Genomic DNA, 22,706 nt, shown 5'->3' with positions numbered 1-22,706 from the left:
ACTGGCACCTGCTCACGCCTTGGGTTTTGTGACTCGTTTGTTTCTGGCATGTTCCCCCTCGCTGCCACCCATCAGAGAAAACCAAGCAGACAGAGAAGAACCTTCCCATTTCTTTAATCTGTGTAACTCACAAAGATACTGTACACAAAGCACACCCAGGCATTGGAACGATGCACTAACAGCAAGGAGGAGAAGGAAGTTGTACAGGAGGTTTGTCACACACAAGCAGGTCATCGGCACGGTACTGTACACACAGGGGCGTACCCAGCGTGGCTGCTGGCGCCCTGGGGCATCCCCCTCCGATGGTTCCCACACACACACGTCTGGTACCCCTAAAGCAAAGTTTTTATAAATAAAATATAACTAACAATTGTCAGAATATAAAATCGACAGTCGAGGGTATCAACAGGCAGAGGGTGCCGAGGACGGGGAGGGGCCCGAGGACGGGGAGGGGACCGTAAGGCTTCTAGAACTAACAGGAAATGCAGCAAACGGTGGCGATACCTGAAGAAGGGGCTGCTACAGCAAGCACGGCGGCTGCTGGGCGGAGCGGGAGTTTGTTAGTAACCCTTTGGCTAGTTACTGCTCTCGGCTCGCGTTATCCGACGCTGTAAACGGTTTTTGGTATTAGAATTTCGCCTCATCTGACTGAGTGACCTAGCAAACCCAGGAAAAAACAACTCTGGAGGGAATTCATGGGCTCCTCTTATTTTTTAAAAGGTTTTTAAAGGGACAGCGTCAGGTAGAAAGTCTGGCCCGATAGCACGGTCATAGAAAAAGCCGCTTTTTATAAAAAATCTGAGCTCCACAGCAGAGTTTGATTCCCATGGAAACAATTAGAAAAAGAAAAAAATAAAGGAAAAGAAAAAAGAGGAAAAAAAAAAACCCCACTGGCTGAGGCAGCCTGCGCAGCATGGGCTGCATTGTGCTAGTGTGTGAGAACAGGACGTGGGCTGCAGCAGAAGCAGCGACTGTCGCCGGTCGTGCCGATGGCTGCCCAGAGAGAACGGCGCTAGGGAGGAGTACAAGAGACTTCCTTTCCTTTCCTTTCCAAGCAAACAAGTTGTTTGTAACAACACAAAGTTGGGTCTGGAACCTGACAGTGCCCCTTTATAGTGAGGATGGAATCTACGTTCGTCTTTCCCTCGCTGCATCCCAATGGATCCTCTTCCATACGTGTGGAAAGGCATCGAGTCACATGCATTGCTCTCCAAAACAGCTCGGAACAAACAGGTTATAAACACAGAGTTAAACTATTGCTATTGTTCTTTGAGTGAGTAGCACGGCGATCTTCACCTCAGATCGACGGGTGCCAGATGGGGACGGCTGAGGATAGATCGATGCAGACTACGATGGACTGAATTGGTGGAGAGGAAAAAAAAAACCCAACTTACTGGCATATTTCCTGATAACTACACCCACCTCATCTGGTATTATTGCAGCAATAAAGGTCCTGCTCTACAATTGCTTCTCCGTGTTGGATCCAAACAGTGGCAACAGATGGGGGCGGGTGGGGGACACCACGGAAAGGACCTGGGCAAGTTTCAAGAAGCTCAACAAAGGATGAGGACAGAGGTGCTGTGATTGTCAGTCTGACTGGTTAGTAGCTGTTTAAAACATGAAGTGATGGAGAGGTGAGTATAATATTGCACTTCTGCATTCATCGACAGTTACATTAAACTTGGTCCATAAAATAATTGCTTTGTACATAATGCCTGAAACAAAAAGCTACATTTTTAAATATTAATAAACTCTGAAGGTTCCAGTCCCTCCAGACATTTTTTTCCCCCTCTACATAAATAAATAACTTTCAATTTTATATATCCACTTTTTTTATGTTGAACATTTACATTCACCTCTGTTTTACACTATCTACACATAAGAAAATGTGAACATCTCGTCAGCTTTGGAAAATGTACAGGTCATGCCTCGGTTGTGGGCTTGGAGGAGAGTTGAATTTTTGCAAAGGCCATATCCAAATTTGCAGAAATTGTTTTGTGATGTGGTTTGGTGACTTCACAGGATGGATTGTGGCTTGGCTTCCTACTCAGATGGCATCTGTCTGATAGAACATTCGACTAGCAAAAAAGCTGGGACAATTCACATTGTGGTTTTTTTTTAAACCCAGCAAGCTCTGGATGTACATTCAGAGAGAGCTAAGCTGAGTCAGCAGAAAGGGAAGTCAGTTGTCGGTAGCAAAAGTCATCAGATACATTCTGTAATTGAATAATTATCAAAGTGGTTGAACGTTTTTGCAGTCAGGCTGCAAGACGTGGGAGACGCACCGGGCGGCGGGTGGGCAGCTGGGTTTGAGCGATCCACCGGCTCCGACACCGTCAGCAGCTCAGCACTGTCCCTCCTCTGCCTCCGCTTCACCCCTCCAGCGCCACGAGCGCACGGGATCTACCTTGGATGTCTGATGAGTTCGATTTGCCTACCGTGGCCCAGAGCCAGTGAGCAGAGCAGTGTTCACAGTGCTGTGTGTCTCAGTGCGGCCATCCTGCACTTCGTATTGAAACAGGTAATAAAATGAAGCAGCCAGTCTAAAAAATTCTTTGTTATAAATAAGATCCTCATAAGTAGAAAGTGATATAAAGACAGGAAGGTGTGAGGGGGGGAAAGCGGGGTTACACGCAGTCGGGGAGCTCGGTAGGACTATAAAATCTCCATGTGAAGAGGCCAACTGGAGTCTGTAAATGGGCTCCCATCGGAGCCCCCCAGGCTGGATGCCCCTCCGCTGCGGGAGGGACGGGACGAAGGGGCTTTTTGGAAGCCCTCGCTCTAGGCACTGTTCTCTCCCCCGCTGCCGCAGAGCGATGCGCTCCCGCTCCCGTACGCACCGCAGTGGCTCTGGGGACACCAACCAGCAGCGAACGCCTCACCCCGCACACTGGCAGCTCCCCTCTGCCACGCACCCAGCCCTGGCTCACTCCAGCAGCACACAGACCACCGGCTCAGGCACATCCACTGAGAAACACACCAGGAAAATTAAGATATGGCCTTTTTCTTTAGCTTGCCTGACATTGTTGGCACACTTCCTTACAGTCTCCTTACTGCTGGAAAAACTTCTGCACAGATTTATTATTAACTTTTTAAAATATATACATATATATATGTGTGTGTGTGTGCATATGTATATGCACAGATGTGTATATACACACACACACACACTGGCTTAGCAATATTTCATTGTCATGCACTACAAACAGTTAGGTGTAGCTACATGAGATGGTAACAGGTTTCCATTCTAAAAATCATCAGTGCAAAAAACAATGAGGTCTTACAGTTCAGTAACTACGGGTAAAAGAAGCGAGCCTAGTTCCCATGAAAGCTGCTACTGAACCTGGAGAGAACCTGGGAAGAAGAAGAAGAAAACGTCTCAGAGGTGGGTGTTGAGAGAGTCAGACCCTGCATTCGGATGAGAGGAAACGCAATGCGATGCAATCTAGCTGCTGAGTGCCTTCAGCTGCTTCCAAACACACAGTGGTTACTGTTGGAAATAATATATAGCAAGAGTATTTGGAGACTTCAACAGCAAATTAAGTGTCTGAGGTTTGTAACAGCTCAAACAAAACAGCTTGTATTCCTCTTTTAATCGGTCACCGCATCGAATTCCATCAGCTTCTAGAAAGTCTCGTAAAAAAATTAACAGTAATAACAACAACAACCCCACTTTCATGGGCATGAATCTGCCTCAACCAAGAGTATCAACACACACACCTTTACGCCTCGCTGCTGCGCGTGCTCCTGGAGAACATGGCCGAACCCGAAGCTCGTTGTACAGGTAAAGCTCTTGGTTGCCCTGCCTGGCACAGCCCCCAGTGAATCCCCCACCCAGGGCTGCCTGTGCCAGGGAAACGGCAAAGGGATCCCCCCCAACCTCACCCCGCGTGGCAGCACCTCAGTCTGACTCCCGGGACAACCAAGAACAAGTTCCCCCAGCCTCACCCCCTGTTCCTGTGGCTCTGAGGACAGCACTCGGTCAGGCGTATCGGAGCGATGGCTAACAAGGCGAGGAGGCACGTTATTTACAGTCACTAAACCTGGATAAGAGAAGGAGGCAGGAGAGAGCGTGATCTTGACCTGGAGACTTTCCCCCCCCACAACTTCCAGCTGTTCTTGGGCTCGTGCCGCACAAACCTGACGCTCCCGCCGCAAGGCCTGCACCTTCTGCGTGAGAAACATCCTGTCTCTTCCCAGAACACCATGATGTTTGTTAGAGTAGCACCATATTTACCCTTCCAGCCCGTAATGCTGGCCTCATCCCTCTTTCCTTTTGTCTTCCACGGTGGCTGCAGCCGACAGTCACTGGCTCTGGCCTGGCTACTTCTGCCCCAAGAGGCCGGATTCCAGCCGGGATGCCGCGCTCCGGCCCCAGCACCCTGTGGCGATGCTCATGCTTCTTTGGCTGCGCTCCCTGTCCCTCTCCTTGTCGCTATCAGACTGGCTCTGGGTGCGCTCGGGACGGTGGCTGGTGCTGCCGCTGGCAGCCGAAGGCTGGGAGGAGATGGTCCGCAGCAGGTGGTTCCTCTTGCGCAGGAACTCGGTCTGGCTGGGCAGCCCGAAGCTGCCCTTCCGCAGCGCCATGCGCGTGGTGTTCTTGGCGGGGCGCGCGCGGTGGTTGTACTCCAGCTGGGCCAGGTGGGTTGCGTAACCCTCCGTGATGAACTGTGAGGCAAGAGGGATGACAGCAGGGATTAGACAGGCTGAGAGAGTCTGGCTTGTTCAGCCCGGGGAAGAGAAGGCTCAGGGGAGACCCTAGAGCACCTTTCAGTACCTGAAGAGACCTCAGGAAAGCTGGGCAGGGACTGTTTGCAAGGACACGGAGCGACAGGACAAGGGGCAATGGTTTTAAACTGAGCAGGGCAGGCTTAGACGAGACCTTAGGAAGAAGTTCTTCACTCTGAGGGTGGTGGATCACTGACACAGGTTGCCCAGAGAGGTGGGAAAGGCCCCATCCCTGAAGACATTCAAGGTCAGGCTTGATGGGGCTCTGAGCACCCTGATCTAGTTAAAGGTGTCCCTGCTTACCGCAGAGGTGGGACCAGATGGCCTTTTAGAGGTCCCTTCCAGCTAACACATCCTATGATTCTGTGACTCTATGATTAGAGGGAGGAGATGCATTTCCCTGACAGCCAAACGCATTTGCTGTGCCATGTTCTCCAGGGTGACAGACATGACATGGAACTGCTCAGGCAGAGGTCAGCTCCCATCTCTTATGGCAGTCAAATTCCCACTGCCTCACCACAGGAGGCCCTTGGCAGCACCTCCAGGGCTCAACCAAGCCGGCTCCTACCTGGCACTGGCTCTGCAGCTTCTTGGTGGGTCGGCCGACAATGTAGATGTGCGTGGGCGGGAGGCTGATGGAGCTGTACACAGAGATGTCCTTCGTAGATCCATATGCCGCATGGATCCTCATGTGGAGCTGCAGGGAGAGAAAGCAACCCGTGGTCAGAACACATGGGCACCCCGTGCTGCTCCACAGGCAGGGCTTTTTTTTTTTTCCCAATTTTTTTTTCAAACAGCATTTGTAGGGATCTCGGGTCAGGAACTTACGTAAGTTCCCAGCTGGAGAACCCACCACTGTGCGGAGCGCTAATTAACAGAGCAGGGATTGGTTACAGGCCAGAGCAAGAGGAGTAACAGCAATACCACAGCAGAACTCTGCTTACTGATCCCTGGCCTTTCCCTGAGGTCTACAAGACAGCCACACGCTTCCACACCTAATTGTCAACTGGGGGAGTCGTTTGCAACACCCCCCCCAATGCGTTCCCCCCTCCACCAGCCATCCCACTGCACGTGCAGGGCTGTGGTTTGACTCTGCTGGGCAGAGGGAGAAGGGACAGGCAGCAAAGTGTGCTGCTCTCCAGAGGTTCCTCTGCCTCCACTCCGAGCGGCGAGCAGCTCCAGGCCAAGCCCTTCCTTTGGGAGGCTGAAGCTGGGGCTGGCAGGGGTGGTGTGGACACTGGTGCCACCACAGACCAGCAGCTTTGGCCCTGGAGCCGAAGGTGGAGAGGAAATCTTTAGCCCTGGACACAAACTTGTTCTTCTAGAGGACAAGGGAGAGCAGGCAGCAGGGGCCAGCTGCTCCTGCCACTGTGACTCTGGGCCAAAACAAGAGTCCAAAGGATTTGCGAGGGGTTTTCCCTGCTGTCAGAGGCTCAGGACACTGTCACGTCCTTCACTTCCCAGAGAAGAACCTTGTTTTATCTGGAGTTGTGCTCAGCCCAGGGCCTCAACACCATTACCATCTCCCTGGGCTTGAACACTTGGGAAGATGCTCCATGGAGTCCCCTGTCAAGGCTGGGGTGTGCAAGGCCATTTCTGCAATAGCTTCACGTGCTCTCGGAGCTGCCGGTACACCGTGGGCAGCCAGGAAACCACCAAACTGGTGGAAAAACTGCACGTCTGGGAAGGGGAGACACTGCTCCTCCGTTTCATTAGGTGTTTGGTGTTGGCCAGACCAGTGATGAACCAAAGCAGTGCAGAGATGACACAATTTAACAGCAGAGCTGCTTTTGCAGAGCAATAAAATGATGAAAATGAAGCAAACAGATTAATGTTCCGCTGCAGGGCACACTGCCGCCCAGAGATGGGTGCTGATGGGGACAACTGGATGAGGAACAACCTAAACCCAGGCTATGACCAGGTTTTGGCAGTCCCAGGCTTACGTCGGTGATGAGGGATTTCAGGAAGTTGGCCTTGTGCCGCAGCGGGTCGTGGACGAGCCCATCACAGAAGGAGACGATCCCATGGGGGAAGTTGTGCTGTGCTAACCATGCCACCACCCTCTGCTTCTGCATGTCAGGGCGGCCCGTGACGTAGATAATGAGGTAGCCGAGGTCTTGCCAGTGCCTGGAGGGAGAGCGACAAGTCAGTGGACAGCAGGGCCATGGTAGCGCCAGGCTCAAGCCGACTGCCCAGCCGCTCACCTTACGACATCGACTGCTCCAGCGCGGACCTTGGGGTCGCTGCCCATGATGGACACGCTGGCTGCGAAGGAGCCGTCGATGCTGAACACCACAAACTCCGTCCCCTTTGGCAGGACCGTGATGTAGCTGTCTGCGTACGTGTGGTCACCCCTGGAAAGGGACACAGGTATTTATAGGCAGCAAGGTACAGGAGCTCTTTCAAAAGGTGTCGCCAAGCCCTGCAGCGCATCATGCACCTGAAGCAGCACCCAAATCCAGCCCAAAGGCTGATGGATGTCACCCAGTTACAGCAGTGACAGCTTGAACGTCTCTGTGTTAACGTGGGGCTGGTAACAGTACTCCAAAAAATACTCCCAGAAAATCATCGCTGGGCTCACAGCTGAAGATGCTCCTCTCCCCCCACTTTCCAGCACCAGTAACTGGAGCTGAAGTGGAGCCTCTGGGCTCTGAGTTATCACGAGTACAAAGTTCTGTCCCTCAAGGACAAGCTTATGGTCTCTGAAATACATTCAACTGTGCAGTTTTGCAAATGACCGTGAGGCCATGCATCTGCGGTGCAGAAGGCCTGCTCCTGCAGCAGGAGCTCAGTTACCACCCCACAAGGTGAGGTAGGAGCCAGAATAAAACACAGATCTTCCTCTTACAGCTGTGGTACCCAAACAACTTGGTCCTTCTTGCTGACAAACCAAGCCCTGAACCCACCCAACAAGCCAGAGCTGGCAGGTAAGGAGGGACCAGATTCTAGAGTCATCCAATTCTGCTTTGGTTCCCATTGCAAACAAGGCCCTGACACCCCAGGGTACCTACCTGACCACCATCTTGACGGGGTACACACCAATTCCCAGGCGCCGGTTCTCAGGGATGACATAAGAAATTCTACCGCTGCTGTTGCTGATCTCTGTGTCAAAATAAACCCACTCTCCTGACGGTGGCTGGGTCATGATGTGAATGTCCACCTGGGAAGATGGCCAGGATGGGTCAGTGACAGCATCAGAAGCAGAGAAGAGTATAACAGGCCAAGTGTGGGGACCTCCCACCCAAGTCCCTTTGGACGGCAGAAGGACTGGGTTCTGCTTCCACCCTCCACTTCACAGGTCTGATCTGAGGAGCACCCAAACATCAGGATGCTGCAATGAAAACCAGCCTCAGAGGTGAAGACCTCTGTGATGGATGTTGTTCTGGGAGGAGGCACCACACAAATCTGAGCAGGGGAACCTGGCTGAGATGCAGAGGTAGCAATCCCCATCAGGGACCAAGGGAGCACCAAGCCTCTGCCCCTGTCCCCCACACATTCTACCCCACAGTGTGCAACCCCCACGGCAGACGGTACCTTTTCTCCTGTGAGTGTGACCATATCTAACGGACCGTACATAAACCTCCCAGTTAAGGTCTGGGGCCCATCTTCATTAGCGATGGTGTCGTTTATCCTATGGTTGGCTGTGACATTCTGGACAAGGCAAGAGGGAAAGGGGGGGAAAAATACATAATCAAAATGAGAAAGAAAGAAGTAACTTTGTGGGGATGGACAACCTCACAGGGAAGGCAATGTATAACCGAACCAGAGCACGGGTTTCTCTGCGCAGCGCTCAGCTTTAGAAAAGAATGTGACCTGTGGCAGAGGCCAGACTCTGTGCCCTGCATCGACAGTGGACTGGGGGGAACGCAGCTGAAAGGCCAATCTAAACACCATTCCTATGCTGCCTATTCACTCCTGTGCTTTGGATTTAAGAGGTCGAGCAGAAAATGGCTCAGTCAGGAACTGGAGCCACTTCCTGGGAGCGAAGGGCATCCCCTGAGAAGAGAACTTACACTGCTGGACTTTGAATACATTCAGTCTCCTCCCCTGACCCACGGCCAATGCTCTGTGTGTTTTCCACAGACTCAAGGCCAGGAAGACACCTTGCTGATACTGATCTTCCAGGTCACTCTCTCACGATGACCCAAGGAAGACAGAATCACTAATATACACCAGCAGTGCAAGGTGAGCCCGTGTCTCTGCCATAGACACAGCCATGCCCACGCTGGCTGCCTCCAGCACCGTTCTCGCAGCCCAAATCGAAACCCCTCCACGTGACAGCACCCCCTCCTGCCATGGAGGCAGCCCCAAAGACACCCTTACCCGCAGCTTCACGTGCGTCCTCTTGCGGAGCCACTTCTCACGGGGCTTAGAGGGGGTGAAGACAGACACCTCCTTCCCATCCAGCTCCAAAACGCTTGAGTTCTCGTGCCTCATCACCTGAGGGAGGACAGAGCCCATCATGACCCCTCTCCTCTGCTGTTCCCATACCAGATGCAGCTCTGGCCTCTTGCTGACAAGTGCCATTCCTTCAGCTTGTTTCTTCTATTGAAACACCGTTTGGACTGCTCCTGTCCCACCGCCTTTCATTTTGAAAGGAGACAACACTATTGATTGGATCCCAGCAGATGCATGCAGGCATCTGGCTCAGCCACGAGTAAGGCAGAGCCCAGGGGTTCTGCCCATGCTGACCTTGTCTCCAAGGCTGAGAGAGCTCAAGGACTTTGTGCTGGTGGGATGTCACTGCACCAAAGCAAGGAGCAAGGTGGTGCCCACCAGCCAGCCTTTGGGAGCAGTTCCTATGTGTCACCAAGGTGCAGATAAGGATGGAAAAACAGGATTAGATCCTACCTAGACTGTTCTTAAGCTCTAGAAGGGCGAGGGAAGATTAACTCCACAGATCCCAGAAGTGAGGGAACATTTCAAGGACTGCTGTAAGACTGTGAGGTGACTGCACAGAGAACTTGGTAGTTGTTCTTAGTGACCCCTTCACTCCAAAAAGTTAAGGAATAAAGTAGGCTCTTTTACAAGGCCTTGAACATATTTTGAGTAGCCAGCAGCTCCCCAGCTGACCCAGGCTGGTCTGACTCAGGCCAGCTCGCTTTGCGGAGCTGAAGCTGGTTTTCTTCCAGGGAAATGGAAAAAGCACCCCAGGGAGGGTGAGCTCGCTGACAAGGGAGCACAGGGGAATCTAAGGTAAACAAAATAACAAGTTTTACTGAAAATTATTTAAACGAAGGATCTATTTCCAGCCCTATTTGGGCTTGTTTTAACAAGATTTAATCTCTGGAGGCTAGAACTATTCAACAGCTTACTCTCATGTTTTGTCCAGAGTTGACTGTCAAAGGCTATTTGAAACCAGTCCTTATTAGGGGAAGAAGTGGTGTGGTGCTCTGGAAGGGCAGCAGAAGACTGGGAATGAGAAAATGATGGGTCTGGAGGGTGCCAGACTACGGAGGCAGCCACCACCGGGCTGTGAACAGATGGAGCAGTACCTTGAGCTGCAAGATATGAAGCACCATGCCGTGCTAAAGACCCAGGTTTGGGCTGAATACTGGGGAATTGGCAATTTCTTGAGTGGAGCTTTTTGTGTACAAGACTGTTGTGACATTTCCCACTTGTGCACAATTACAGGGGTGTCTGTCTGTCTTTTGGTTGACTGCACACTGAATATGAGCCAGCAGTGTGGCCAGGAAGGCCAATGGCATCCTGGCTTGTGGCCAGTAGGTCTGGGGAGGTGATTGTGCCCCTGTACTTAGCACTGGTGAGGCTGCACCTTGAGTGCTGGGTCCAGTTCTGGGCTCCTCACCATCAGAAGGACATTGAGGTCCTGGAGCGAGTCCAGAGAAGGGCAACCAGGCTGGGGAAGGGGCTGGAGGGCAAATCCTATGAGGAGCAGCTGAGGGAGCTGGGGGTGTTCAGCCTGGAGAAGAAGAGGCTGAGGGGAGACCTTATCACCACCTACAACTACCTGAAGGGAGGGTGCAGAGAGGTGGGTGATGGTCTCTTCAGCCAGGTGACAGGAGATAGGACAAGGGGAAACGGCCTCAAGCTGCACCAAGGCAGGGTCAGAGCAGATGTGAGGGAAAAGTTCTTCACTGAAAGAGTTGTGGGGATGTGGAACAGGCTGCCCAGGGAGGGGGTTGAGTCACCTCCCCGGGTGTGTTTACAGACAGGTAGATGATGTACTTAGGGATATGGTTTAGCACAGGACAGGAACGGTTGGACTTGGTGGTCTTAAAGGTCTTTTCCAACCTAGTGAGACTGTGATTCTTCAGCCCCATTAGGCAGAGTTTGATGCGGGGCTGGGGTTTCACAGCAGCTGATCCAGCAAGGTGTGTGGGAGCAGAGATGTCTTGCTGGGCTAGATCCAGCCCAGGAAGAAAGGGTCTCACTGGATTATTGTCACCGCTCGGCTGCCACCAGCTCTGACCTGTCTGTTTATGATTCCCACACTGTTTGGAAGATAACACTGAAAGAACATTTGCCAATGGAATCATAAATAATTGAGGGCTGGAAGAGAGTAGGGACGGCTTAACAGCTGAGCTAACACAAAACAAACCCAAGTGGGCAACATAATCCACAGAGCTGCTTTTAGCTGTGTTTCTCCCAGTTTCATGCTCCAAGTACTGGTCCTTTGGGGGTTTGTACTTTGTAAAACAAATCTCCCCCCTTGTTCCCATGGAACTGAAGGAAAAATATTTATTTTAGGAAAAACGCATTTTAAATGGTGAATTTAAATCTCAGGTCAAATGTAAATTGCTAGAGTTGGAGGTGTCAGACTCCAGACACCAGCAAACCCCATATACCGCAGGAGAACTGCTGAGGAACAAAGGCAAAACCCTGCAGTGACAATGGTCTGAGGTCCCAGAGGAGACCACAATAACTCAGGAAGTCAAAATGGGGAACCCAGCCCTGTCTATCAACTCACTTCAAGTTCATACAAAGCTTCTGCTTTGGTGCTAATTTTATTTGTACACCAAGAAGTTTCTTGCAAGTTTCAGACTTGAGATCCAAACTCACACACAGAACAGCTCACTTCAAGAAGCGTCACCAACACTTGCCACTGGGACCTGATAGGAAACGACCCTGGGCTCACTCCATGGCTCCTTGGTGAGCCCATCTGAATCCTGCTCTGATGATAAAACCCAGATCCAAACTAACCAGCACACAGCTATGGAGTGTGCCTGGGTGCAGCTCCACCACCGCCACAGGTGAGGGACAGAAAGAAGGGGAAAAGACAGCCCTGCAGCGACAAAGGGTGTTGTTTCATCGCCACGTGACAACAAGAGGTGTGGAAGGTGCAGTGGAAATACTCAGAAGCCAAAAATATTTTCCAGCAGAAAGAGGACCGGAGGGAGATGAGGGAGGGGAGATGACTGTACCTGTCTCAGCAGGAAGGAGACGACGTCTGTGGACTCCCAGTAGCTTGCGTGGAAGAGGTGCGGCAAGGCAACCGTTGGGAAAGCCGTCAGGGCGTCAGGACAGTAGAGAGCATAGTCGATCCTTTTGGTTCCCCACCACCTGGCAGCAACTGGAAGTAAAAGACTTGTTCAAAGGGGGTTCACACACGAGCTGACTGTCTGTCACACACCGGATTGTGAAGCTCGGGCTCCTTGCTCCAGGTACACCAAGAGGTTACTCCCTGGCTGGTCGCACTGCTCAGAGGGAACAACCACCCCAGGGCTCAGTGCTTGCTCAAAGCAAGGGAGGGACACACAGGGGCACCACCACTCGAGTTCTCCTTTATTTAAGCAAATAGAAAGGCACTGGAGGGCAGGTAATTAACCAACCATTAGTTCAGACCCTGGGAAGGGGTCCAAGACTCACGTGCAATGAGCCTGGGAATCCACATGCCAAAGCAGAAGACAGGAACGCTTCCCCCCGGAGCTGTGGAAGGATGGATGTGTGTGCTCTGCCCACCACAGCATAGACTCAGGCCATCTCTTCCCTGCTTCCAACCCCTTTCCACCAAGGAATAGAAGACTCTTTAGCACACTGATATGGGCCACACTCTAGGGTCTGAATATTGGGAGCCCACGTGAGATGCTAAAAGGCACCACACACGGCAGAACGTATGGCACATGGTACCAGGACTGGAAGTCCTGGCTGCCCTCCTGGGCTACCACACTGCAGGCAAGAGACATCCAGCTGAGCCTCCCTGGGAGAGCAGCCTCTGCAGTGGCCATCAGAAAAGTATGTGGGAACACAGGGACATCATTGCACGTGGGATTGAAAAATAACACTCCAAATCCTTGGGTGGGACAAGTTTCAGGTAACACAGAAGTTTCTCCCTCAGGTAGTCAACAACTTGCACACAAGTGACCAATAGCCACCGTTCACCCAAGGGACACCACCACACTTCAATGCCATCCTGAAACTCTGCCCACACACACACATCCTTTCCAACACCCCAGCAACAGGCACATTTCAGCTCAAAGCCTCAGACCCCAAAAGCATGGAGTGATTTCCCAGCAGCAAGGAGTCCTCAACCCCTGCGCACTCCAGCCTGGACAAGCAGCCACGGAAAGAAAAGATGGATCAGATCAAGAGAGCAGCAGGAGGAGCTGTGTCTGCATGCAGGCTGCAAGCTGGGGCTCTGACACAGGTTTTCTCAAGCTTGGTTTTTCTCTGTGACCATGTTCCCTTTTTACAGACTTCCAGGAAAGCTGTGAGGTGTAGGGTATGATCCAACAAACCCCTCTTGTTGAGGGAAATCTCAGCTGGTGATGAGTACAGATGCTGAACTGAAAAAAACAGACCCACCAGCTCCTTCCAGAGACCTGCACCATGGTCATGGCACCAGCACATCCTCATGGCCCAGCATGGGCTGCGCTGAGTGCCCAGGGCCCCTCACCCTAACAGCCCTTGCTTTTCTGAAGGGCCATGGGAAGGAGGAAGATGACGTTGATGGATCAACAAGGCTCTTCCAGAGCACACCAGCACCTCCTCGCAGCCGTCTCTGACTCCCTGTCTTCCACACTGGCAGCTCCTGGTCATGTCCCAACATTTCATTTCTCATGCAAGCTTGAGTAATTTCAGATTCTTTGTAGGAAGCAGACGGGATTTTACTCTTCCATGCTCAAAAGACAGTGGTGGAGGCTGAAGCATTGTCCCCACAGCTCTGCCCAAAAGGACTCCTGCTCTTGCCAAGTTGTTAGCTGTGTCTGACCGATCTTTGTAGTGAGGTGACAGAAATACTTGTTAAAGTGCAATCAGAAGTTGCAAGTGCCTCAGTGAAAGCGCATAGATTTGTTGTGAAAGTCTGTGACTATGGAATGAGAGAGAAGGTCGACCAGAGTGGATCTCTCCAGAATACCTGTCTTGATGTCCAGGTCGGGTATCCGAAGAGCACAGTCCACAGCCTGACTCCATGGCCCTTTGAGCTTTCTTCCCTTCGAAGGGATTTCATGTTTATGTTGCCTACATCTCTTGGACGAGGTTTGGGTGGGGGATTTGTGAGGGAGGGCAAGTTGGGACAGAAGGCTAAACCCTCTACAATGATTTAGGTGATGTTTGGTTTCTAAAAGGAAAAATAAAATTAAAAGAGAGCAGAAATCTCACTTATTATTCTGGCACACCCGTGCTGCAGGCAACACCAGTTTCACTCTCCAGAAACTCACAGTGCAAAGGAAACTGCACCTCAGGGAGGGCTCCTGGGAGGGAGCACAGTATTGCAGCACCCATCCAGACTCCCTCAGGCTCTCTCCCTGTGGGATAAGCACGGACCATGTCCAACCCTCAGTGCCACAGCTTCGCATTATCACCGCGTTATCCCAGTCGAGCCCGAGAGCTGCCAAGCTTGAGCCAGGGCTCAGGAGACACATCAGCACTTGGGAGGTGGATGAAGGGGCTGCGTGGTCCTTGGGGCAGGCCCTGTGCCGGGGCCACACTCCTCCCCTCCATCCCAGGAACAGGTCTGGGTGGCCGTGAAGTGCGCGGAGGATTAAATTATACAAACCAGAAGCTAAAAACATAAATGGGGATAGTGCAGGCAAAGCAAAGAGAGGCGAGAGCTGCGTGGGCCTGATCCCATCGTCAGTTTGCAGAGGCAGGATCCCTCCATTGCATCACCCTGAGCCTTCAGGCATCACCCCAGCATAACCACTTTGTAAGGAACACCCACCGCCCTCCACTTCCCCTCCCAGCCAGCTGAACTCGGCTGCTCTCCACAGGAGTGAAACCAGCACAAAACAAACACCTTCTCCCCCAGGAGCCTTCTTCCCAAGCAGATTCACATTTAGCAAGCACTTGGCAAGATGTCTTAGCAGGACAAATATATATGGGGAGTGCAGCATCAGCTCTTGGATGTGCTTTGGGAAAGTAAACCTCACTTGTCAGAGGAGCCGTGGTTTATTCCCACTGCTGAGTGTCGCCTCAAACAGGGACAGAAGTTACAGCAGCCCCTTACTGGTGCCTGCAGACCTTCAGCATGTAACACTTGCCTCAGGGAGTGCAATTAATCTCAGCAATTAATTATGATGTGAGTTAGTCACAGCCCTGTAGTCTAACATGCCAGGAATGGAGCATCTTTAAATTTCTGCCACCGCCTGGGACAAGAGTTGGGCTACAGGAGTTTTTTTTTGGTGTGTTTGGTTGATTTTTTTGGGAACTTTTAATTGGTTTGGTTTTGGTCTGAGTTATCAGAGGTTCCTGAGAACACAGATGGTTAAACCTCACAGCTCAGAAGAAGGGGCTGAACCATTAACAAAGGCCATTGTTCTCCACGGTATTAGCTGGGAAATTATACAGGTTTTGGGGAAAGTAACAGATAAAATATCTGGTTTGTTCCTCATCCGGCTCTGGCACATGGGTCATAACCAGCTAATGCCATGAGCTGCCCCACAGGCTGCAGAAGAGCTGAATTTCTAACTCAAAGTAATAAATAACCTGTTCTTCCCTTTGGGCGTTAGAGGCGCTTCCTCATCCCTGCTTTTGCCAGCTACATTGAAGCCATTTGCAGAAGCCACACACCACATCCTGCTGTACCAACCTGGCAGTGCCGATCCCTACCAGGTCTGCAGGACATCATCTCGATGATGGCAGCACAGAAACATCCCTTGGGATGAACCCTCACCACACCAGCAGCCCAGTGGTGCTCAGGGTTATCAGTCATTATCAGATGGGATTTCGCACAACACATCACCAGCACGGACCAGCATGCATCACCCAGCGGTGGCTGGTGCTCCTCCGGATAACACGTGGCACTGACTATGACCAAACCAGGTGCAGGTGGGAAGGATTCCAACTTTTCTTGTTATAAATGGAAAGTATAACCCCAGACAGATGGACAGAAGCTGCGTGGCTCTGGCCCGGTGCGTGGCGCTGAAAGCGGTGCGGCAGCGAGAGGTAGTCTCGGAGGGGGTGAAACACTTACTGTTGGCTATGTTGGAAGCAGTGTAACTGTCTGCCATTCCTGAGACCTGGCTGGCAATGCTGATCTCACTGGCTCTCCGGAAGCCCCTGAACTGAGGGGCTGAAATGGGGGTGGACAGGGACGAGTTTTCCATGAAGACGGCACCATGAGACTGAACAACATCTGCTACAAAGTTGAAACAGGGAAATCAAAATATTAGACCAACAGACAGAGGCTGGGCAAGATGAATTCGAGGGGAGGAAGGAGGCAAACAAGGCTGGTAGGCGCAAAAATCTTTTGGAACTGATTGGAAATGGGGGCAGGGAAAAAAAAAGGGGGGGGGGAAATCACATTTCATCAGAGCTCTGGTTTGAAAAGAAAACAAACACAATAGCAGGCAAAGAGATGTGGCTGGAGCAGCAGTCTTTGATTGAGAGAAGCAAAATAAGTAGCTCAAAAACCAAATCCAAAACCCCAAAGAAAAAACCAGGCGGACTTATTCAAGCAGCGATATCAGAAGCATGTGTCATACATAGAGATGTGAATATACACACCTTTATATATTCACATCAAGACAAAATAACCAAGGTAAGGAGAACAACAACAACAAAAAAAACAACCAGAAAGGGGCTATTTGTTTTCTTGAAACATTCAGACTTAAATAAGCACCTCCAAGATAGAAGCATTAGTACCAAAAAATAATTTAAAAAAACAAATCAAGAAAACCTTTTCACACCTGAATTTGAACTTGTATTTTATTGCTACTGGATAGAGCCAACGCTCGTTAAACTACAGGAAGGGCTATTGAAAGAAAGGAGTCTGGTGCCCAGCACTTCCATCTCCAATTGGTGTTGGCAGATCAGGGAGCGCTCAGTCTCTGTGAAAACAGAGCTTCTTTCCTACAATGTGCAAGTCTGGACTTTTAGATCCCAACCTGAGGTTTACCAAGTGTGGCCTAACCCTTTGGTCCATAAATACAGGAAAGGAGGACTTAAAGTCATGCTCACATGGGCCTTATACGTGTATCTGAGAGATCAGACCTTGTGCAGGACTGATGCTGAAAGTCACCATAAAATCCCTCTGCATTTAAGTTTTCTCCCTAAACCAGTGGTGAGGGCACCCAAACTTCTGGGGATGCTACAAGGCCAAATTAAGCATCTATGGAATATCCCAGGACATGCTGAGGGTTTGTAACACCAGCACCAAGTACTGCACAGCGGGCAGCATCGCTATAACGCTAACGTGCAACAGCAAAGCTACTTCATCTCACCTGAGCATCACCCATGTCTGTTGTACCTGAGGAGCAGCATCTCAACTGTGTTCCCACGTATCATATGGGGCACGGGTCTGTACCCAGCGGGGCAGCAGATGCCACGAGGAACACAAGGATGTTACTCCCACATCCCAACAACACCCTCCACTTATTTCAGCCAGTTTAGATACCCTTGGACTTGATCCCAGTACGTGGTTGGACAAGGGGTGTTGTTTTGGCAACTGATTTATTTTAATAGTGATCTTTTTTGCTCAGGGCTACTGATTTACTTCCCCCGATCTCTCAGTTCGCAGCAGCAGTGTCTGCGCCCACACAAATCCTGCTGCAGCACAGGGAAAGTGAATGTATGAAGCAGAAAGTGTGTAGCTAAGTGTTGGTAAAAGAGTTCTGTTCTCTGCAGGGAAAATCAGGCCACAAGCTGCTCTGTGTAAAAGCTTTGTGGACTGCAAGATCTGAGCCTTAGCGGGAGCCTGACCTGATGTAGGAGCCGCACACACTGCCCACGTCGTGCCTGAAAGGCCATTACCAGCATCACTTTCTCAGCACTTTCCTCCTCTTGTCACCTTGCCTTAAGCTTCTGGCTGTAACCACGACCCAGTCAGCCTCACCAGGCCAGCACAAGCAAGAGCAGACAATTCAAGTGGGGGATGCATTTGGAGAACATGTGCCAACCCAGGAGCTGGATGCATCCAACGCCAAAAAGTTCTCAAGGGTAAAAAGGGTCTCATTCCCATTGCTGAATGCCCTGGGACAACCCTCTTGTCTCTCCCCTACTTGCCCTTCCTCTCCTTTCCCCTGCTTATACAGAGACATCCTGCTGCAGTTATGCCCTTGTGTCACCAAATGGACACCCTAACACTGTTGTAACCAGATGATGACCATCAGCTTTCTCTGGTCAGATGCAGAGAGAGGTTTGGTTTTGTCTACAATAGGAAAAATGCCAGGTTCAGATTTAACTAACACCTCCCAGCAAAGCCTGAACTTCTTCCTCTCCCTTAAATATAAACCACACATCTGTGGCTTGAAGCAGCAGGAAGACACGCTGGAAAGCACTATAGTAATGCCACTCAGGAGAAAAGGCTGGGCCAAACGCGGTGCTGCCCGGGTTGATTGTGGCTCCAGCTCCCTTAGCATGTCTTCAGTTAGCTCTGCTCAAGTATTACAGACTTCTTCAAGAGCCCAGATGGGAGAAAGAAGACAAAGGAAGCATCAGCGGTAATTCTGGGGCTTGCTCTTTTCAGCCAGTCCCACTTTCCTGGGCCTGACTGGGCCAGTGCCGTGAACAGAGATCTAACTGCGCTTCCACAAGAGATGACACAAAAAAAGCAAAAATCACTTCTATTATGGGTTTTTTCCTAGCTACGGTTCTTTAATACTCACTCAGCACTGTGCCTTCTCATTTATGTGCTCGTTTGTCAATGTTCTTACTAATTGTTTCCCACTAAGTGAGCAGCACTGGGCCATCCTCCTAATGTACCGCTGGCACCGAGTTCAGCCCTTGGGGCATCCGAACGGCGGAGTGCGGTACGTGCTATTCGCAGGCTGAGCTGTGGCACTGAAGCAAGAAACACTGGAAGCAGTCAAAGATATGTAAAGTTCAATAAAAATCAAGAAAACAGACAAACTGGCCAGACCCTGCTTGCACTGGAGTCATTGGTCAGCGCTGGGCACACTCTGCAGTCACTACCCTGAGATCAAGAGCAACATAGAAACTTCCCACAGTCCAGCGGCTGAACTGGGACTCGGCGCCCGCCGCAGCCAAACCAAGCACTGCTTGGCCACACTGTGCTCTTGGTAGGTAAAGAGCAGAGAAGCTTCTAAAAGCTCCATCCTGACAGCAGAAAATATCACATGACAGCTAAATGGCATTTCATCAGTGACCTCCAAAGTGATTAATTAAAAGTGCCAGATCCTTTCCCTCCGCTTTGTTACAGAACGTCACAGCACAGGGCACATGGCAACCGCACACCGAGAAATCATCGGCATCTTCCACAGACAAAGGGAGAGACTGTCTGGAATAGTCAGCAACGTTGCCATCCTGTATGACCACATAACATACTGGGACTGCTCATAAGCAGTAAGGGTCAGCTTGTTAAAAACAAGGCAGCAGAACCAAGCTCTCGATGCAACACACTGGAACAGGGCTGAGACCGGGCCGGCGACACACACACGGGGAAGCAAAAACTCCAAGTCCAATCTCATTGAAATTGCAGATGTAGCAACAGCCACAACCAGAATAAATGAGGCCATGCAGCATTTATGATGGAAAATAAGGCAAAACAAATGCATCAAACTTTGCTTTTAAGGCGGGAGTGGAGAAATTAATTTTTAAAAGCCAACACGTATAGCCACCTTGGGGTCTGAAAGCCTCATTCACTGTATTCAGCAGAGCCACAAGGAGAGCCCAAACGTGAAACACTCAAAAAGGACAAAATCTGTCCTGACACTGATGTTAATTAGGCTTCTGCCCATGGTGCAGGGTGGCTGACTGCTGGGAGACACTGCAGACAGACAGCCCATTCTCAGGGGATCCTGCACATGAGCAGGGCCACTCTGCCAAATCCTGCACTCCCAGCAGCACAGCCACCACAGACAGAAACACTAAGTACGTGGCAACAGTCTGCCCTGTTCCAGCATCAACACTGGAATGGGACAAGAGTTTGTAACCCCAACTTGCACTTTGCATGCTGGGTCTCCCAGACCAGGTATACCCAAGCATGATCCCAAGTGGCACAGCCTGAGATACAGCATGAAGATTTCAACTCCGGGAGGCAACAGTATGATCTCCAAAAAGCACCCCAAGTACCCAACACCATAGACAATACAAAAGTGTAGATTACACACACTCAGCAAAACCAGCACTTTTACTGGAAACATCTTGCCAATTCAGTACGGGAACGGGGATACTTGTTTCCATGAAGCTGTCCTGGTGCTGGAGAGCACCCAGAGGGCTACTTTCCATGAGGAGGATGGGATTGTTCTGGATTGTCTCAACTAGAAGCAGATGGGAAAAAAAAAAACAACAACAAAACAAAACAAAAAAAACCCCAAACCAGAAGGACAAAGAACAACAGACATGTGGCCACAAAGTGTTAACATAGAAACAGTTACAACTGAGCGCTTCAACTATGAGTCTTCAATGGAAGGACAACCTTCAAATAGAGTAAAAGAAACAAAAAACATGGGTGACTTTCCAAATAGACTCACATCAGAGAGATTAACTGGTAGCAGAGGAGAGCACAACGATGGCATTTCAACAACAAAAGAAAAGGGAGTCCTCTTATAACCAGCTTCTCCAATGAGCCAAATCCATAAATACCCAGCAGATCCAGAGAAATCTTTTTACTACATGAAAAAAAAAAAGTATGCTCTAAGGGGAGATTTACTTGAATCAGACTCACAGCCTACACAGTGCAAAGCACAGGAGTAAGCAAGGATGTGAATTTGATTTCGCTCTGCAAGTTTGTTGTAATGAAACAGGGATCCAACATTTAGTACAGATGGGAAAATGGGGGAATTAATAAAAAAAAAAAGTCTAAGAGGCTTTCTGAATGGTGGACTTGAAATAAGCTAGCTATCTGCATGAGGAAACACGCACAGGCAGTCTTACAGAGGGTTTTGTACATAACTAATTATAATTGAGCACCTGAATTTTCGTGATCACTAAATCATATAGCTCAATTATAGCAGCAATTAACTTTTCTGGAGCACCCTACAGCAAACACTAACTTCAGCAGCAGGTTTTGCAAATCATGGTTCCAACAGTCCTGGGTAATGTGTAAATCACAGCACTGATATTTTGGCTCTAATGGAAAGGAATAGCCTGGTCCTTTACGATAAGCAAAAGAAGAGGCTTTGTCTTCCATCAGAAGAGAATTTAAAGCCGCTTTCTTTGTCAGGTTTATTCATCATGGCAGAGCAACATCTCTTAAAATAACAAGGCTCAAACCTGGAGAGGGTTTTGAAACCACTCTGCCCTTCTCATAGTTGAGCTAATTGTCATTTTACATAGCAAGTGTGTCTCTAAACACAGCTAGGGAGGGACAGCAAACTGGAGAGATCCCTGCTGCCGTACAGGCTGATAAGCAGAACCTGAGTCGCTCAGTGTCAGCAGGGCTTCCATCTCCAGCTTCAGCAAGAACAGGGAATTTGAAACATGTTTGACAGGAAGAAGGTGAGGTGTTCAGGATTATTTTATTTTCTTTTAAGAAGTCACTTGCAGCTGATGCTTAGAATACATCCTAAAATCAAATCGCTTTTCAGGTTGCTATAGATTCCCCAAGCTGCTGTAACTGGACTGGGTACAAATGTAATTGTGGGTGGATCCATTTTTAAAAAGTGTTGCTGCAAGATCTTTGCTAAATTTGACAAGTGAGTGGGGCCTGCAGAAAGCATTTTATTCACTTTATTAAACACAGGGTTTAGTTTATGCCCATTTAACAGCAATTGCAACACAATCTGGAAAGATACCGATGCACAGGAGACCACTGCATTGCACACTGAGTTTAAAGGTGACACAGAGCATCACTGGAATTATTCAGCTCTAGATACATATCCCTCTTCATTTAGTCCTGCACAATTCAGATGTTAAGCAAACATAAAGCTACCAGAGCTTTGGGGGAAAAAAAATAACTATCAAATCCTAATCTTTCTAGCCAATGGCTTTAATATTCTACTCTGCTTTACCAGAGTGATTTCTTGTGGGCTCTAAGTCTAGTTTTACTCTTAGTTGCAACATTGGCTTTAAGTAGCCATTGACTAACAACCTCTAACAAGGGAAAAATGAGGAGGTAATTTTTCTTCCTGCCCCCAAGCCCTGACCCTGCAGGGAACCAAAGCTTTAGGTGAAGCAGAAAGGTCAAACTGAGCTCTGCACAGTGGTGGGCTTCCCTGAGAGCTCCTCACAATGAGAGCCTGCACTGAAATGGCAGCGGGCATGAGAGTCTAGGCACAGAAGGGAGGTGAAGATGGCAGGAAATAGAAGTTATTTTATTAGATCAACTGCAAGAGCACTGATGTGATGGGAGCTGAGGCAGGCCATGGTCAGGACATAGTTGTTTCAAAGGCAACCCTGTAAGACAAAAGGGCATGCGCACAGCTGTTCTGGACTTCATTGCTGCAACTGGGGTACAGCAATTGGGAAAAGGCCACTGATGGCAGAGGAATCCTAGGTAATCTAGGAAGACCAAGTGTCTTGTTGGCAAGGGCAAGGCACTGCCACCAGCCCCCTGACCTGCAGTAGCTGGTCCCATGAAAAAACACAGGTTGCAAACAAATAAATCATCTTGCTGTCTCCCTGTTGGCTCTGCTCCTTCTAGTCTTCACTGGCCCTCCAAGCATCGAAGTCTT

General features: G+C 50.0%; 1 protein-coding gene across 3 annotated transcripts in view; it reads right to left on the bottom strand.

Moving 5' to 3' along the window:
* Positions 1-105: 105 nt before the first annotated feature.
* PITPNM2 (phosphatidylinositol transfer protein membrane associated 2) overlaps positions 106-22,706 on the bottom strand; it is a gene marked incomplete at its 5' end in the record, with an annotated part of 71,815 nt that continues 49,214 nt past the window's right edge. Inside the window, 11 exons of one of the 3 annotated variants that reach the window (XM_084271855.1) lie at positions 106-4,668; positions 5,297-5,425; positions 6,672-6,855; positions 6,933-7,082; positions 7,740-7,888; positions 8,263-8,379; positions 9,052-9,168; positions 12,114-12,262; positions 14,048-14,251; positions 16,106-16,270; positions 20,202-20,351. In XM_084271855.1, coding sequence (XP_084127981.1) covers positions 4,324-4,668; positions 5,297-5,425; positions 6,672-6,855; positions 6,933-7,082; positions 7,740-7,888; positions 8,263-8,379; positions 9,052-9,168; positions 12,114-12,262; positions 14,048-14,251; positions 16,106-16,270; positions 20,202-20,351 — 1,859 coding nt within the window. In that variant the 3' untranslated portion in view covers positions 106-4,323. The remainder of the gene's footprint in view (positions 4,669-5,296; positions 5,426-6,671; positions 6,856-6,932; positions 7,083-7,739; positions 7,889-8,262; positions 8,380-9,051; positions 9,169-12,113; positions 12,263-14,047; positions 14,252-16,105; positions 16,271-20,201; positions 20,352-22,706) is intronic. The other 2 variants (XM_084271857.1, XM_084271856.1) reach the window with 2 other exon arrangements.

This window comes from Gallinula chloropus (genome assembly GCF_964237585.1).
Source record: "Gallinula chloropus genome assembly, chromosome: 17".
Taxonomy (NCBI): Eukaryota; Metazoa; Chordata; class Aves; order Gruiformes; family Rallidae; genus Gallinula; species Gallinula chloropus.
This window is presented reverse-complemented; position numbering and strand designations above follow the sequence as displayed.